At 44.5% G+C, this 14,320-nt stretch overlaps 2 protein-coding genes across 7 annotated transcripts in view; one reads left to right on the plus strand and one right to left on the minus strand.

Moving 5' to 3' along the window:
• Positions 1–552: 552 nt before the first annotated feature.
• On the minus strand, positions 553–8,902 carry TRMT5 (tRNA methyltransferase 5). 3 transcript variants are annotated; one of them, XM_080394902.1, is made up of 5 exons: positions 8,797–8,902; positions 6,454–7,103; positions 5,914–6,038; positions 3,725–4,379; positions 553–2,742 (listed from the first exon to the last, which is right to left on the minus strand). In XM_080394902.1, the coding sequence occupies exons 1-5, from the start codon at positions 8,799–8,801 to the stop codon at positions 2,678–2,680; spliced, it is 1,500 nt and encodes a 499-aa protein (XP_080251028.1). In that variant the 5' UTR covers positions 8,802–8,902; the 3' UTR covers positions 553–2,677. The 3 variants fall into 3 exon arrangements, with proteins under 3 accessions (XP_080251028.1, XP_080251029.1, XP_080251027.1); XM_080394903.1 differs by lacking the exon at positions 8,797–8,902 and adding an exon at positions 8,146–8,777; XM_080394901.1 differs by lacking the exon at positions 8,797–8,902 and having other exon boundaries at positions 6,454–8,132.
• Positions 8,797–14,320, plus strand: part of SLC38A6 (solute carrier family 38 member 6) — a 45,740-nt gene continuing 40,216 nt past the window's right edge. For 2 of the 4 annotated variants that reach the window (XM_080394904.1, XM_080394907.1), the window contains exons 1-3: positions 8,797–9,027; positions 9,827–9,948; positions 10,714–10,787. In XM_080394904.1, coding sequence (XP_080251030.1) covers positions 8,800–9,027; positions 9,827–9,948; positions 10,714–10,787 — 424 coding nt within the window. In that variant the 5' untranslated portion in view covers positions 8,797–8,799. Of the gene's footprint in view, positions 9,125–9,826; positions 9,949–10,713; positions 10,788–14,320 lie in introns of all 4 variants that reach the window. The other 2 variants (XM_080394905.1, XM_080394906.1) reach the window with 2 other exon arrangements.

A 14,320-nucleotide genomic window follows, 5' to 3' on the forward strand; every position in this document is an offset into this window, starting at 1 on the left:
GGAGGCACCAACATCTCCATTGCCTTTTCCCTGAAACCCTGCTGTTTGTGCCCAGAATAGTTGCTGGCAGGTAATATTATGCACGAGGCACAGGTGTAGAAAAGATTTGTAGCCTGTGGAGTACTGCTCCCTGCCAGGGGCAGGTGGCCTGGCTGCAGACAGAAAGCCCATCACTGGGTGTTGTAAGGCTCAGCCGTGTGGCGCATGTGAGAGGCCACTCATACACTCGCACTTGTGTGGTAGTTCAGCCCCGAGACGAGTGCTGCTTCCCACCTGGCGTCCTTCCTCCTGCCCTCTCAGGTGCCCTTTATTTGTCCCTTCCCTCACTCATAGTAGATGGCCGCCACCAGGGCTTAGCTGACGGTTTCTCTAGCAGCCAGAAGCTGTGGGAGTTCCTTCCTCCGTCACAGATGGCTGACAGCCTCTCCTCTGTTCCCAGATGCGATAGCAGCAATAGCAGCGGTCCTCCTGGGATTCAGCTCGGGACCCTGGCAGGAAGTAGCAGCAGCCAGGGGAGTCTTCACTATTTCGGGCTCACCCAGTAAGGTACACCTCACCGATGACCTGCTTCGTTTTCGGTTTGTAAAGCCTCAGATTGTTGCGCTAATGAATGCAGAACTGCATATGCCTATTAATATAGATGATTTAAATATTCTTATGTAACTTGTGTGTATGTTGGCTGTTGTTTGCTATTTCATGTGGAAGGGTTATACGCAGAAGTGGCAATTGCACAGAAAAATACAGAAACCCCCGGTTACTGCAGTAGCTGCATATGATCTGTTGACTTGCATCTAAAGTTATACTGCTACCCGTAAGTGAGCAAAACTTGTAAGAACCAAGAACTGCCCTGCCCTGCAATATGCAAGTCACATGCTGAAAATCAGAGTTAGGTAGTTGACTTGCATAACACAGAAATGACGATCGCAGCCAGGTCTCTGTTAGTGCAGTAGGGCCAAGAACCCCTGAATTTGGACTGAGGCAATGAGTACAAAGGGACCTGCGGTCTCTGGCAGTACGCAGGTGTGTTAGCATGGATCATTCCAGAACGGTCAGGGGCCTTAGCGCTACAGCAGTGTTTAGGGAGGGCTCTGAAGAACAAGAGCAGCTTTTGAATGTTTATGGGAAATCCGCAGGGCAGCGGTAGGGAAGCACACAGTGGTGTTAGAGAATGTAACAGACAGCAGATAGCATCAAAGGCTGGAGGCAAGAGTCCAGCACTTGCTCGTAGAAGAGCAGTGACTGGTAGGGAGAGGATACGATGTGCCTGTCACTGATGGTGAGGACAAATAGGTTAAAGCTGTTGAGATACCATTTTAAAGGCCAGTGGGGGAATGCTCGGGCTGGAGCAGCAGGCCAGGGAGGTAATCTGCACAGCAGCTTTCCAGATAGTACAAGTGAGTCATGATGATTTTTTTTTCCCCCTGGTTTGCTAAAAACGATCCAGTGGTACCAGGCTGTGAAGGCTTGCTAAAAAGCACTGGCCGTGTAAGCCAAGGGAAGGGCTGTCACACAGAGCCGTGAGCAAAACAAATCCACAGGCCTTAGCAGTTGTTTGGGTGAGAACCAAGACATCAGGTTGCAGGCCCCAGTGATGGAGCCACAGCAGCAGAGCCAGGGAGGGTAAGAGACATCTGGTAACTGAGTGGCCAGCCGTGAGCTCTGAACTTGGACTGAAGGAAGATAGCTGAAACCAACAGGGTGATCCGAGTTCTCTGTCCAAATAAACTATTTGTGGTTGACATTGCCCAACAATAGTTTGGATGGGCAAGAAAAAGAAACCAGAGACAGAGGCTTTTCAAATCCCTGCAGAATACAAGCAGCCAGTCAGAGGGATCATCCAGTGACTGCAGCAGAGGAGCAGTCAGAGAGGTAGGGGGAAAGCTGGGAGGCAGCAGAGGCACAAAAGCCACAGGGGGACGCAGTCTCAAGACAGGACTGTTCAGCCGGGTACTGGTTTTCAGTCTAGCGCTTCAATGCAAGCATGTACTTCATCTGCAAATGTGCAAATGGCCTTCAGTACTTCCTGCTTTAATGGTGGGCAAACACTTAAGTTAGAAGTCAACTAATCCCCAACTAAATCTCAGTGTTAAAAAGCATTTATTACTCAAAAGCCTAGGAACAAGTATATATGGCTATTTGGGCCTTTTTGTATCTTGGGTGAAGTTTTTGAAAGGTTACCTTGCTTACACGAGAGCTGTTTGTGCATCTGCTAACAGTAATCCAATAGTCTTAAACACCAAAATCATTTGTTAGGGAGAATCCAATGCACAGGTTATTACAAAGTCATCTTGCTAGAACTGACAAAATACAAAAATCTATCTCACCACAAACTGCCCAGTATCAAAATGACATGGCAAAATCTATCCTAATCTGTGTCACCGAGTTATCATGGAGTTTGAAAAAATAGAGAGCAAAAAAGTACCAAAACACATTTGTTACAAAAAAGCAAAGTTTAATTCTTTTTAGTAACAATTTTAATCTGCCTATCGATCTCACAGTTAAAAAAAGGTAAATGCAGGAATCAAGGCTGACAAAGGAAAGCTGCAACACACATCACATCTTGGCACCTGAGATGGGCAACACAGGTATGCTTCAAATAATTCATGGGGTAAACCAGAGGTAACCTAAGTATACCTTACGCAAACTACTAAGGTAGTTGCCATAACTCTTGAAGTCTTCAGCTCAGCAACTTTTCTTCAGAAGAATCTTTGCTGGCACGCAGGCGTTTAGAGGCTGGTTTTCCTGGAAGAAAGTTAGAAAAAGTAAGCTATGTAATGTACAGTAACCAGACTGAACTAAACCACAAGCCGCGTACCACAGGATTTAACAGGAAGAGATGAGAGTTAAAATCAGGATTAACAGTCACAAATGAAAACTTACAGCAGTAATGGGGGGGGTCTTTACTAAATGCCAAAAAAGACTTTCAAAAAACCTGTACTGAGCTACACTTTGACCTACATCTCAGTGCTACCCAACAACAGCGCAAAAATAAGATTCATGGCATTAAAACTTTATCAAAATCTTTGTTCCTCCAGCCCATGTAACTGCAGACTGAAAGCTTCTCCTGTCTCCTCCCCCGTCAGGCAGCAGAAAGTCCAAAATCACAAACTAGCCTCTATGAGTACTTCAAGAAATAAATGACCAATTGTGTAATATATATATATATATATATATTCGGCATTAAAGATCTCTAAGGATACCTGTTTCTCAATTAAATTGTACAGAACCCAATTCTGCTGACGTAGTGACTCCAGACCTAATCTAAGTCCATGCAAGCATAAGGGAGAAGGTTAGAACTGGGATCAGCCACTTGGAAGTATGCTGCTCCACCCTGGGTGAAAACGAAGCTCCAGTTCTTATGTATTTAGTGAACAGAAATGTGTGCTTGGCGTTAGATACCCCATCCTCCCCCAGTATGCAATCTGAGGCATGAAGGCCTGGTCTATGGCCTGTGGGATGATCCTATCCAGTCCACTTTTTCTGTGGAGGCTCATGCTGGGATCAGAGGAGCAGACCGCTGTTACCCAGAGCGCATGAAGCCCTGCACAGCTGCTGCACACGTGTAGGCGCTCAGTCCTGTCAGCCACCTCTGAGCTCACAACCAAACACAGAATCGCTGTCACATGTCTGGAGTGTCCCACAGGGCTGACAAGGTGGGACCAGCCCGAGACAGTAAAAGGTGTAGTCTGTAATCCAAGCACCACGCAGGAGGCTTGTTGCTTACCTTCATCAGGGCAGGGCCTCTTGTACAGCACATCTGCTGGAATCTGGAAACTAATGCACAGCATCTCCTTGTTTGGTGCAACATTTCTAACCAGGTGAGTAGAACAGCGTCCATCCAAGGAGGTTCCCAGCGAAGCTTCAGCTCGTTCTTGAATATCTTTGGCTGGGTCATCATGTTTGGAGAAACCGTAGCAGTGCACCATGGGAAGGCCAGCAGTGCTGCACGGCTCTCCAACTAAGAGATGCCTGAAAACATCTAGAAATTCAATAGCCAAAGCTGGCAAATTCATGACTATATGAAAAGAGGTTTTCGGTTCTTCTTTCAGAAGTGGGAGCTCTTTACTTAGTTCTTCTCTTACTGGCCCCAGGAGGAAGTCCCTGCCATCCATATTGAACGCTTTTATTTTGTTGTCTACTTTGTTTAGTTTGCAGTTGTGCAGGAGCCAGTTGTAGGATTCAGGATTGAGATCATTTGCAAATACATGGCACTTTTTCTTTGCTGCTGGAATAGCAAAAGGTCCGATCCCAGCAAAGACATCGAAAAGGACATCACTGGGCTTTAAAAGCTCAACAATGCGGCTGTGTTCTGTGGAAAGACGTGGGTTCCAGTAGACTTTAGAAAAGTCCAATTCATATGCAATATTATTTTCTTTGACCTGAAAGTCCAAAACACTTGCTTAAGCCTCATGTGTTCAAATTCCAGGCATGTTTAAGCATTATCAGTAATTAAGACAGCTAAAACCCAAGGTGCTTTATCAAAAATTAATGTGTACATTGACATTTGTCCCATGAATCTTGCATAAACAGATCTACTCATCAGAAATAGCTATAAGGAATGTTCCAACTGTCAATCCAGGTGGCCGGCTTATGCATCTCTCAATCACCCGGTGGAAATAAAGCAGAAACTTAAAATGACCGTAAAAAAAAAAATATCTGAGGCTTTTCAAGAGCTTTGTGGCTGGCTGACAACTCCTTTATTGAAAGCAGATCTTGGGAAGATGGCTCAACCCTTCTTAGCAGAGGCCACATAGTAAATAAGCGTCTGAAAATGATACAGTGCAAGAATGGCAACAGCCAGACAAATTCAAAGCAACTGGGAGCCTTGAATTCTGCAGTTTGAAAAAAATACTGTATTTTATCTCTCAAGGTGACAAGAGTCTGGAAACTAATCCAAACCCAAACTTTGGGATGACCACTATCTTAAGAACAGACCTAAAAAGAAAGAGTATTTATTCAGATGAGAACGGGATGCAAGATAATACTTTGCACCCCACTTGAATTGTGTGACTGAAGTAAGTAACTGCAGATCCAAATCACTGCATCATTTACTTCGCCAGCAAGAAACATGCTGCAGTGTGTATCTGCACTCCTCGGTATGCAGCTCAGTGGTATGCTAGATGTATGCTCAATGAGCTAATACCATCTGCGTAATATTTGATTGTCACTTCTGCCTTGTCAATTCAAATGCCTTATCTGTGCACGTACAAGATGTTCTACCACACTACTCAACTTTTTATTTAGTACTCTAATGTTTTCTAAAAGTATAAAGCTACTAAGAGTTAGGAAAAGTATTTTTTTGTCGAACCAGTGGCCAAGTTTCCAGCTAAAGACAAGAAACCCTACATGAAGAATACTTGGCAGTTACATAGTGCTTTACACCTGAAAAATGTCAAAACAGAGGAGAGATGAGGTCTGTCTTGCTGCTGACAGAAAAGGAAAAAAGCCATAGGCAAAATCTTGCCTAAGCTGCAAAGCCAGTGAGATTTAAAAACACAGCCTTACATTCTGTACCAGCCACTGTGCTAGGCTTGGTGAAATTAAGAAACTGCATTTTCTTAGCTCAAAACCACGAAGTGTTTTGGCTTTAGAGCCAGAAACGTCCCCTGCTACAAGTTTCTAATTAGTATCCCTGTAAGAAACCTTTACTTCACTGCTTTTACATATCATTAAAATCTAGGCTATGAACTTGAAAGAATATGTATCTTCACGATCCCTATGGTTGTGAGTTTGCTCTTGGCAGACCATGACAAATGAATGTAGAACTAAATGCTGACTCTTACACTGTAAAACAGGTATCAGGAGGGGCCCTGTGCAAAGGAATGGTCGCAATACTGTCTCCACATCTTTCCAGTAGATGCCTTTGAGTTTCAGCTTATTAAATTTAAAATAAAAGGGGAAAACACCCTGTACCTTGGTTATCAGGTTGCCCTCTCCAGCGAGCACTTCCATTTGAAAATTTCTGTATGTGCTGTCAATAATATTGGTTTTATTCACTACACAGGTGATTCCTGGATTCTTGTCAATTATAACCTGGCCTGAAAGAGAGGGCAAAAGTTATTCCGGTTAAAGGACGACAACCTTTGATGTTCTACAAGAGACACAAACATTGCTGCTTACTGTGAAATTAACAAAAGTAAGCACATATTAGAATAACCCTCCTCTAATAATTCACAGTTGCAGATGTGACATCTTTCTAAGGTGCATACTTTACCCTGACCCAATGCTCAGTGAAGTGAGACCAGTTACTGAAAGAGGAGGCAACTGTGCCTTTTGTGCACAGCTACACCATCCGCACAAAGCTATTTAAAGTCAAAATATAAAGCAATGAATAGTGCTCAAAAGTTTACTTTGTACAAATAATAGTTTATCAGTAGAATAATTGTTGAAATATCTTTTAAGCAATATACAAACTACATTAATTACTTTTCTGAGAAGAGTCATTTTACCTACCAATCAAATGTCTGTACGGTAGCTGATGATCTCTAAGATTCAAATGAGCTATGTGACCAACACGGCTAAATCCAGAGGTGACTTCTTGACCTTCAGGAAGGACTGCTCGTAGGATCTCTTCCGACTTGAAATTCTCGTAAGTCAGCTCCAAGTTATACTTGGACACCTCAGGACAAACATTAAGCTCTTTTAATATCTCTTGCTCCGATTCTCCCAACGAGAATCCTGGTATTTTATGAGGATCCAGAATAACAAGTCTACTGTCCCCATCTTCTGGATCCTCAGCCACTCGCTTTAGACCAGGACGCTGTAGTACCGTATGTTTTAGAGACTTCAGCACAGTATTTACAATTTCTTTCTTGACTTTAAGAACTGGAACAACGACTGTCCTTTTAAAAGCTTCTCTGTCGAGTAGTGTCATCCCACGCACTTCAGGATGTGGTGAATACAGTTCTAGATTAGCTTTATCCTCCACGGTTTCAGGCATTGTAAAAAACCTATTTTTTTTAACTACTAAAAAGAGACCAGGTATTCTGCCAGAATATTGTGCTGATAGAATCCAAACTGCTGGAAATGATGTATTTGATGCAGCTGTCCTAAAATGATTAGTTTTCAGTAGTCTGGCAGAGTATCCAAATCTCCATAAAGTCCTAGAAGAAAAATTATTCATTTTATACACGTTATGTAATCATTCCATTAAAAAGGCTGCAAATCACATGGATTTGCTGTTCTCTTAAACTAGAATTTCCATCTGTATGAAACAATTCACAACAGTTTACTAAAGGCCTTTGTTATGAATTATGTACTACAAATTTCTGTCCTTTTGCAAATGTATTTTTTGACTTAAACACTAACTTTAATCAGTGAGATAATCCCCTCCTGCCGAAAAACCAATGACCTCTCTTTGTTCTAATAAAAGTGGTATTAATCCCAGTAAGCCAAATGGAGAGTTTTCTATTGTCTTGATCCTACTGTTGGATCCCTTCTGTCTCTGATAAAATTAATCACCAAGCAGTGGTTGCTAGAAAACGGTTATTAGCAACAGTAGTCATAATCACTCTTCAGCAATTTCTGCCTCCTGTACCCCAGCGGTAAGGTGTTATACACTGTAGCATCTTTGCTCCATGAGCTGTATGCCAGAAACACCATGAATTAAATGCAGAATTCCCCTAAAGGAACGAGGAAGCATTACTAATGTCCGCTCAAGCGACTGAACCCCTCTCCACAGTTCATTCATAGGATAGGGACTTGAAAAGTAGCTTTATGCTTCTCTGTCTACATGATTTCCCTGAGTAGAGACAGTCTCAACGGGGCACAAATTTCCTGACTCTGCATCGGCCGCTCCTAGGCAGGAACCAATGATTAGGTAGTGCTGGAGGCTGACATTTCTCCTGACTTCTTGGGATGTTTGTTTTAAGACTGGGGGTTGATAGGAAAGGTGCAAACTAGCTCTGAAAGGAAACCAGCTCTTTTGCCTGCCTCAGACATCTGCACTCCAACGTACAGGCCACTGCCCTCCTTCAGCACAAGGAGCCATGCGGTCTCTTCTTAAGAAAAGATGCCAGATCCGAGCCCTAGCAAAGCTGCCACTGCTCCCATCCTCCCTCCCCCACAAATCCCAGCTCCTTGCTGGGACTCCCTGCATCTCCCAGCCAGTTCATTTCCCTGAGCCAAGCTTTTGGCAAAGCACACCTCCTTTTCCCTGCTGACTCAAAAAATAAACATCACATTCTTCACATCTGCTAGAGAGGAGAAATCCTTCATCCAGAGGCCAGTGCACCCCGGTGTTTTTCTTAGGTATTCCCCTTCTAGCTGGAAACTGCGGGCCTAGTTCGCGCAGGCTTCTCGGTCCTAGGCGAGCCCCACGCCGGGTCCGGGGGGAGGTCACCGCCGCCACGCTGCCGTGAGGGCCGGCATCTTCCCCAAGTGCCCAGGGCAGGCCTGCCTTTCCTCCCGACCGACATCCCCGCTTGCCCCGTTCATCCCTCAGTGACCTGAGGTGAATCAGGGGCCGGGGGCTGCGGCTCGGCCCAGCTCCCCCAGCAACACTAGGCACCGCGCACGCACCCCCGGGCGGGCCGGGGAGGCGCCGGTCAGGCCTCACCCGGGGAAGGGACCGTCGCCGGGGGGATCCGTGGCGGGGGCCTCACCGCTCGCCCCTGAGGGGAGCCCCGCTGGCAGCCGCCGCCTCAGGCAGGCCCGCCGCAGCCTGGGCCGCCCGCCGCTGGCCGGAGGTGAGCGGGCCCGCCCGGGGGCTGCGGGGCCGGGCCGCCCCGCACGCAGGCCGCAGCCGGAGCCACCCCGTTGCTACAGCTACCGGCCCCCCAGCCCCCCAGCCCTCACCTCATGCCGAGCGCCGGCGGCCTCGCACGTCACCAACGCTCCGTGACGCCGCGCCGCTCCGTGTGGCCGCGCCGAGCGGGAGGGCGGGGCAGCCGCTCCAGCCCCGCCCCCTCCACGGCCCCGCGGCCCCGCCCCCCGGCGGCGTTCCCCTCAGAGGCGAGGCGGCGGGGCGCGGGGTGCCATGGCGCCGGCGCAGCGGGGGGCCGGGCGGCTCCTGGCCGAGCGGGGCTGGTACCTGTCCGCCCGCGAGCAGCAGCAGCAGCAGGAGGAGGCGGACGAGGACGGGGAGTCCGCCCCGCTGCTGCCGCCGCCGCCGGGCAGCGTGCGTGTGAGGGGCGGCGGGGAGGGGAGCGCCCTGAGGGGGCTGCGGCGCGGGGCGGACTCGGCTTCCCGCGCTTTCCCCCAGCGCGGCCCCGCGGCGCGGCGGCTCCCGGGGCGGGAGCTTGCGGGGTTGGCTGCCCCGGCCACGCTCGGTTGTGAGGAGAAGTGCGGGGGGGCGCGGGGCCTCGGGCTCGAAGGTCGGGCGGGTGGATGGAGCTCGGCGGAGGGCGGGCGCTGCGGGTGGCTCCGTGAGGGCCGGCGCCCGGGGGGTGGTACCTGGCGAGGGCGGCGGGAGGGTCCGGGCGGGGGCTGGGGGGGGCGCGGGGCTGCGCCGGGCCCCTGAAGCTGAACAGCTGGTCCCGGTGCCGCTTCTGGCCCGTTTCGGTCCTCGACTACTGAACCGCTGCCATTTGCCCAGCTGCTCGCCCCTCGGAGGGCCGGGGGCTGCTTGCTTCCGAGCTTTGTATCTAGCCGCTCGCTGGTTGCGCTCTGCTATCCCTGTACTCAGAGTTGTAGGCGTCTTGAGATCCTTACGGGACAGCGTCGTGTGATCGTGTGTGCACGAGGGCTTGCGTGGGCATAGAACGAGAAAAGGGATTTACTAATGAAGGAAGGAAAAGTTGACTGTCTCCCCCTCCCTTCAGTTTCCGCCTATGAAAGACCAAGACACCTCTTGCACTAACTGTACTTTGTTCTGCCCTTTTTACAGAATCCTCCTAGTCGTGGTTCTTCCTTTGGTTTCTCAGTATTTAATTTAATGAATGCCATCATGGGAAGTGGGATACTTGGCTTATCCTATGCTATGGCCAACACAGGGATCATGGGGTTTAGGTAAGTTGGTTTTTACGTACACCTATTTTTAAACTCAGCTTGTAGCTTTAAATGGAACAAAAATTGATTACTAAGACTCCTGTGCAAAAGCTGAGGAAGAAATAAATAGCTTGTGCTTTTCAGCATTGTTGAATAAGATCTTCCTTCTCTGGTTTAGTCATCCAAATCTGGCCTAACGTAAGTACTGCCCAGACATTGCATTAAATTGCCACATGGTGGCAAGTTTTTGGCCATTACTCCTAATAGACTGATATTTACATTCCCAAACTGCTATCTCCTTTAGTTCCAGTAATGGGCCTTCTAGAGTACGATGGCTGCGTTACTGAAAAATGTGAATCCACTTGTGCTTTTGTTTGCACTTCTGCATGTTGTACATGCTGACCTATGGATAACAGGGCCAAGGTCATCAGAAGTGTTACTTTTACCATTTTCTAAGCATTAGATTTATTTCATTAGAAGATGCATATTTGTCTGTGTGTATGTATACAAACTCCTGTGTTTATATCCTCTTTGTAATTCATATATCAGGCCTTTACTCTGTGTAGTATACAATCTGCTTTGGTGAACAATGTAAGAAGAAGCGGAACTTCAAGTATTGGGAAGGTCAGAGACCATATGAACCATAGTCTGCAGATACAAGCCATAAAAATGAGGAAATTGTCTTGTGGTAGCTTACTTCTTGCAAAAGTAGCATTCTGAAAGATAGATTGTGTATGGTACTGTGTATGGTAAAAGTGCTGTAACTGAGTATTTTGTGTTCTTTAGTATCTTGCTGCTGATTGTTGCCAGCCTTGCGACTTACTCTGTATTTCTTCTGCTCAGTATGTGCACCCAGACTGGTAAGTGAAGAGGACTTGACTAACAGTGATCTCTGAAATACTTCCTCACCTATATCACAAAGACATGACCCAGTATAATTACTATAATTAACAGCATGTAAACAGATAGCTGTGCGTGGTTCACTGATGTTGAAATAGTTAACATTTTTAATGATTACTATTTGCCATTTAAAAATACAGTTTGGAAACTTCTTATGAAAAGTCAGTGCCAGACTGACCAGTTTCTAGATTTTCAGCTTTAATTTTTTCAAAATGCCTCTTTCATCTTTCCAAAAAGATAGATCCTGTATTTTTGTAGCAAAATTATTTTGGTGCTGGCTGAGCTGTGCTACTTCAGTGTGTGTGGTTGCCTTCAGTGAAGGCTTAATAGCAATAAAATAGCAGACACTGAATCTTCTACTTGTAATACATATTTTCTTTATGGTTTGAAAGGGATACCTTTCAGGTGTTGTAATTGTAGTGGATTATTGTAATTCTTGTGGCACTTTATAGATGTAGGTGTTTACAGCTTTTTTGACACTGAATGAGTAGTCACGTTGCTGTCACTGTCAGAAGACAGTCCTTCAACACTGCTTTGAGAATGTTCAAACAGTAGATTCTAATATCTGCAATCTAATCTGCTAATGTTTTTGTTTCTTTTAATTGATACTGAAACAACTGACTATTTTCTTGACTTATCATACACAAAGATACGAGTTATAGCCAGAAATCTCCATCTCTTTCAGTCTCCTGGTTATTGTTTCCCTCTCATCTGTTTTCCTCTCTTTTCAAAGGTGGTGGGAGAAAGCTTCCACTTCTTTCCTTACTGGCTTTGTTTTCTGTAGCTAGCTTTGGTCTCAGATGATTGCTTCCTGATTCTTCTTAGATCTGCTGCTCCTGTCCTCACCTGTTGAGCGATCTTCTTCATACATTCTTAAAAAATATTCTTCAGAGGTAGGGTTACTTTTATGATTGTTATTGTTGGCTGCTTGGTGATCTGGGGCGAAGTCTGTGGTAATTTCTTTCTCTTCTTGGAGCTCTGCTTGTTATAAAGGAACCAGAACCTGAAATAAGTAGCTGTAAAGAAGCAAAAAAAAGGGGGAACTTGAAGTAATTTGATCTTTGTTTGCCTGTTACTTGAAGCTGAAAAGTTCTGTATTGCATAGACACTAAGTGGTATTATGTTGTTATCTGGCTGAATAACAATCAAAGAGATCCTTGCAAAAGAACTGCTATTGAGAGGGGAAAACTAAGGTTTTAAACTTTTAGAAGTAAGAAAAGTTTTGTTGTTAGGAACTTAGACCCAATATACAGGAATGGTTTTACTCCTCAGTTATTGACCAAAGGCAGCAGTCCACCTTGAGAACGCATTTTTTAAAATACACACAACCGACAGCAAGGAATACCACTGAAGTGACAGGACTAAGTATTTCTCTTGTCTGAAACCAGCACTTTACAGTTAATAATTAGTTATCGCCTAATGCTGACAGGTAGTACAAACACCAGAACTATGTCTAGAAATGTTTGCTGGATTTACGGCTTTCTGTTTCAATTTTTTTTAAAGATTTCTCTCTGATTATATTTTCTATAATTCTTGTAAATTATTGAAGTAATTAAATGTTAGATAGCATTCCAGGTTTTTCCTTGGAATGTTGCCTTTTAAAAGTGAGAAATATGACCCGTTGTGCCTCAACAAAGTAAAGTCTGTGTACGTTTGCTTCCAAAGCAGATAATTGAACGTTTTTCTTGATAAAACCTACATGCATTTGTGAACCATGTTACAGTATTAAGCTTAATCCATGGCAATGAATTGGGAAGAAATTTTAGTTATTTTATTAAAAGATGAGCTAGAAAAATTTAAAGGCAGAAGAAGAAAAACCTGTGAAAGTGTTTGTAAACTACTCATTCAGGTATTCAAATCATTAAAGTAATCTTAGGAAAGAGCTGATCTATAAAATACCTTCTGGAGAGAAAGTTCCAATATTAATTCCATTCTAAAGACAGACCAGGATTTATTAAGCACAGGTATTTCATTTGTAATTTAAAAATAAAGAAGTGTCTTCAACTTTTAAATTATGTTGGTCTGGACTTTGACAAAATCAAATTATTTGTGTAGACCAAAAGGCTTGGCAAAAAACCCCACAATATTCCCTCATGTCAGGTGTTAAGATTTGCGTTAGTTGAGACAATGTTTTCTCCGGGTGTTTAGTACGACCTATGTTTTTTTGGAGATGAGGCTGACAAAAGGCTAAGCTTACTCTGTAAAGCAGAGGAATTGGAAATTTATGTGGGATGTACTTTGAAGTTTAGTGGCTTGTTTTTCTTTTCATTTTATGAGTTGGTCATAAGTATTGCTCCTACTATACTTGCCAATTTCATTTTGCATTTAAACGGATGATTTCCATTTAATGTTAATAATGTAACAGAAATCAAACCACAGGCAGAACTTATCTTTATATCAATTGTTCTTAGTATTTTCTTCTATATATTCTTGAAATTGCAAAAGTAGTCTCGAGTATTAGGACTTCCCAGTATTCACAGGGCTAAATTGATTACAGAGACAAGAGTTACTACAGAAAATATTCTAAGGTTTCATATTGCTGTTTTGGAATTGTGTGGAAAGTTTTGTTCTCTTTGTTGGTAACTCCTCATATGTGTGTGTTGTGTATTTGTTCCCATGTGGTAAAACCAACTCTGCTAAATATGTTTAACATTTTACTGTGTTTTGGTTCTGGGTTTTTTATGCCATTGTAAATGGTCTTCTAAAATTATTTTTTTTTGTGATCAACAATTTTATAAATAGAAATCTATGAAAAATACAGGGTAAAATCTAGTAAGATGTACTGCTTGTTTTAATTATATTTGTATATAACTTGTCAGTGTAATAGCAGTTGTAAGAGATTAACCCAGGTTTATGCCGAGAGCTGATTTTTTTACAGCATATTGATGTCCCTAGTAGAGCAGAACAGGAAACATTGCCCTTGAGAAGATCATATGAAAAATGTAATGGAAATGTGGGGGATTTTTTTATTTTTTTCCTTCCCCCCCCCCCCCCCCCCCCCCCGGAATATTGATCTGATTGTGTGCAGAACTTTAGTAAAATAAAACTGCCTAAGCTTGGGCAGTTGGCAGTCAGAGGCTCCAGTCCTGTCATTTGATCTCTATAAATCGCCTGTCTCCCATGTCTCCTTCCATTTACTTCAGTGGGACTTCACTCAGGTGTGAAGGTCTGCCCCCAGCAGCTCAAATCGCAGGGCTGGGCCCTAAATTAAGATGTGACAGGAGTCGAACCAGTAGTGCACCAAGCAGAACCAAGGAAGAGGAAGCAAGCGGTGTGACAATAAAATTACGTGGGTTTTGAGATTGTTTTTGCCCTTTGAGGCATTTACAACTGCAGACCGTTTTATTATATATGGAGAAAGTGAGTGGTATTTCTCAGAAAACTTTAATCTTTTTGATATTGCTTGAGTTTCTAATAACAAAATACAGAGCAACAATGAAAGACTTTAATATGACTTCCTTCTTTATGAGAAGGGATTGGTTTGAATTACCAG

This window comes from Falco punctatus (genome assembly GCF_963210335.1).
Source record: "Falco punctatus genome assembly, chromosome: 7".
Taxonomy (NCBI): domain Eukaryota; kingdom Metazoa; phylum Chordata; class Aves; order Falconiformes; family Falconidae; genus Falco; species Falco punctatus.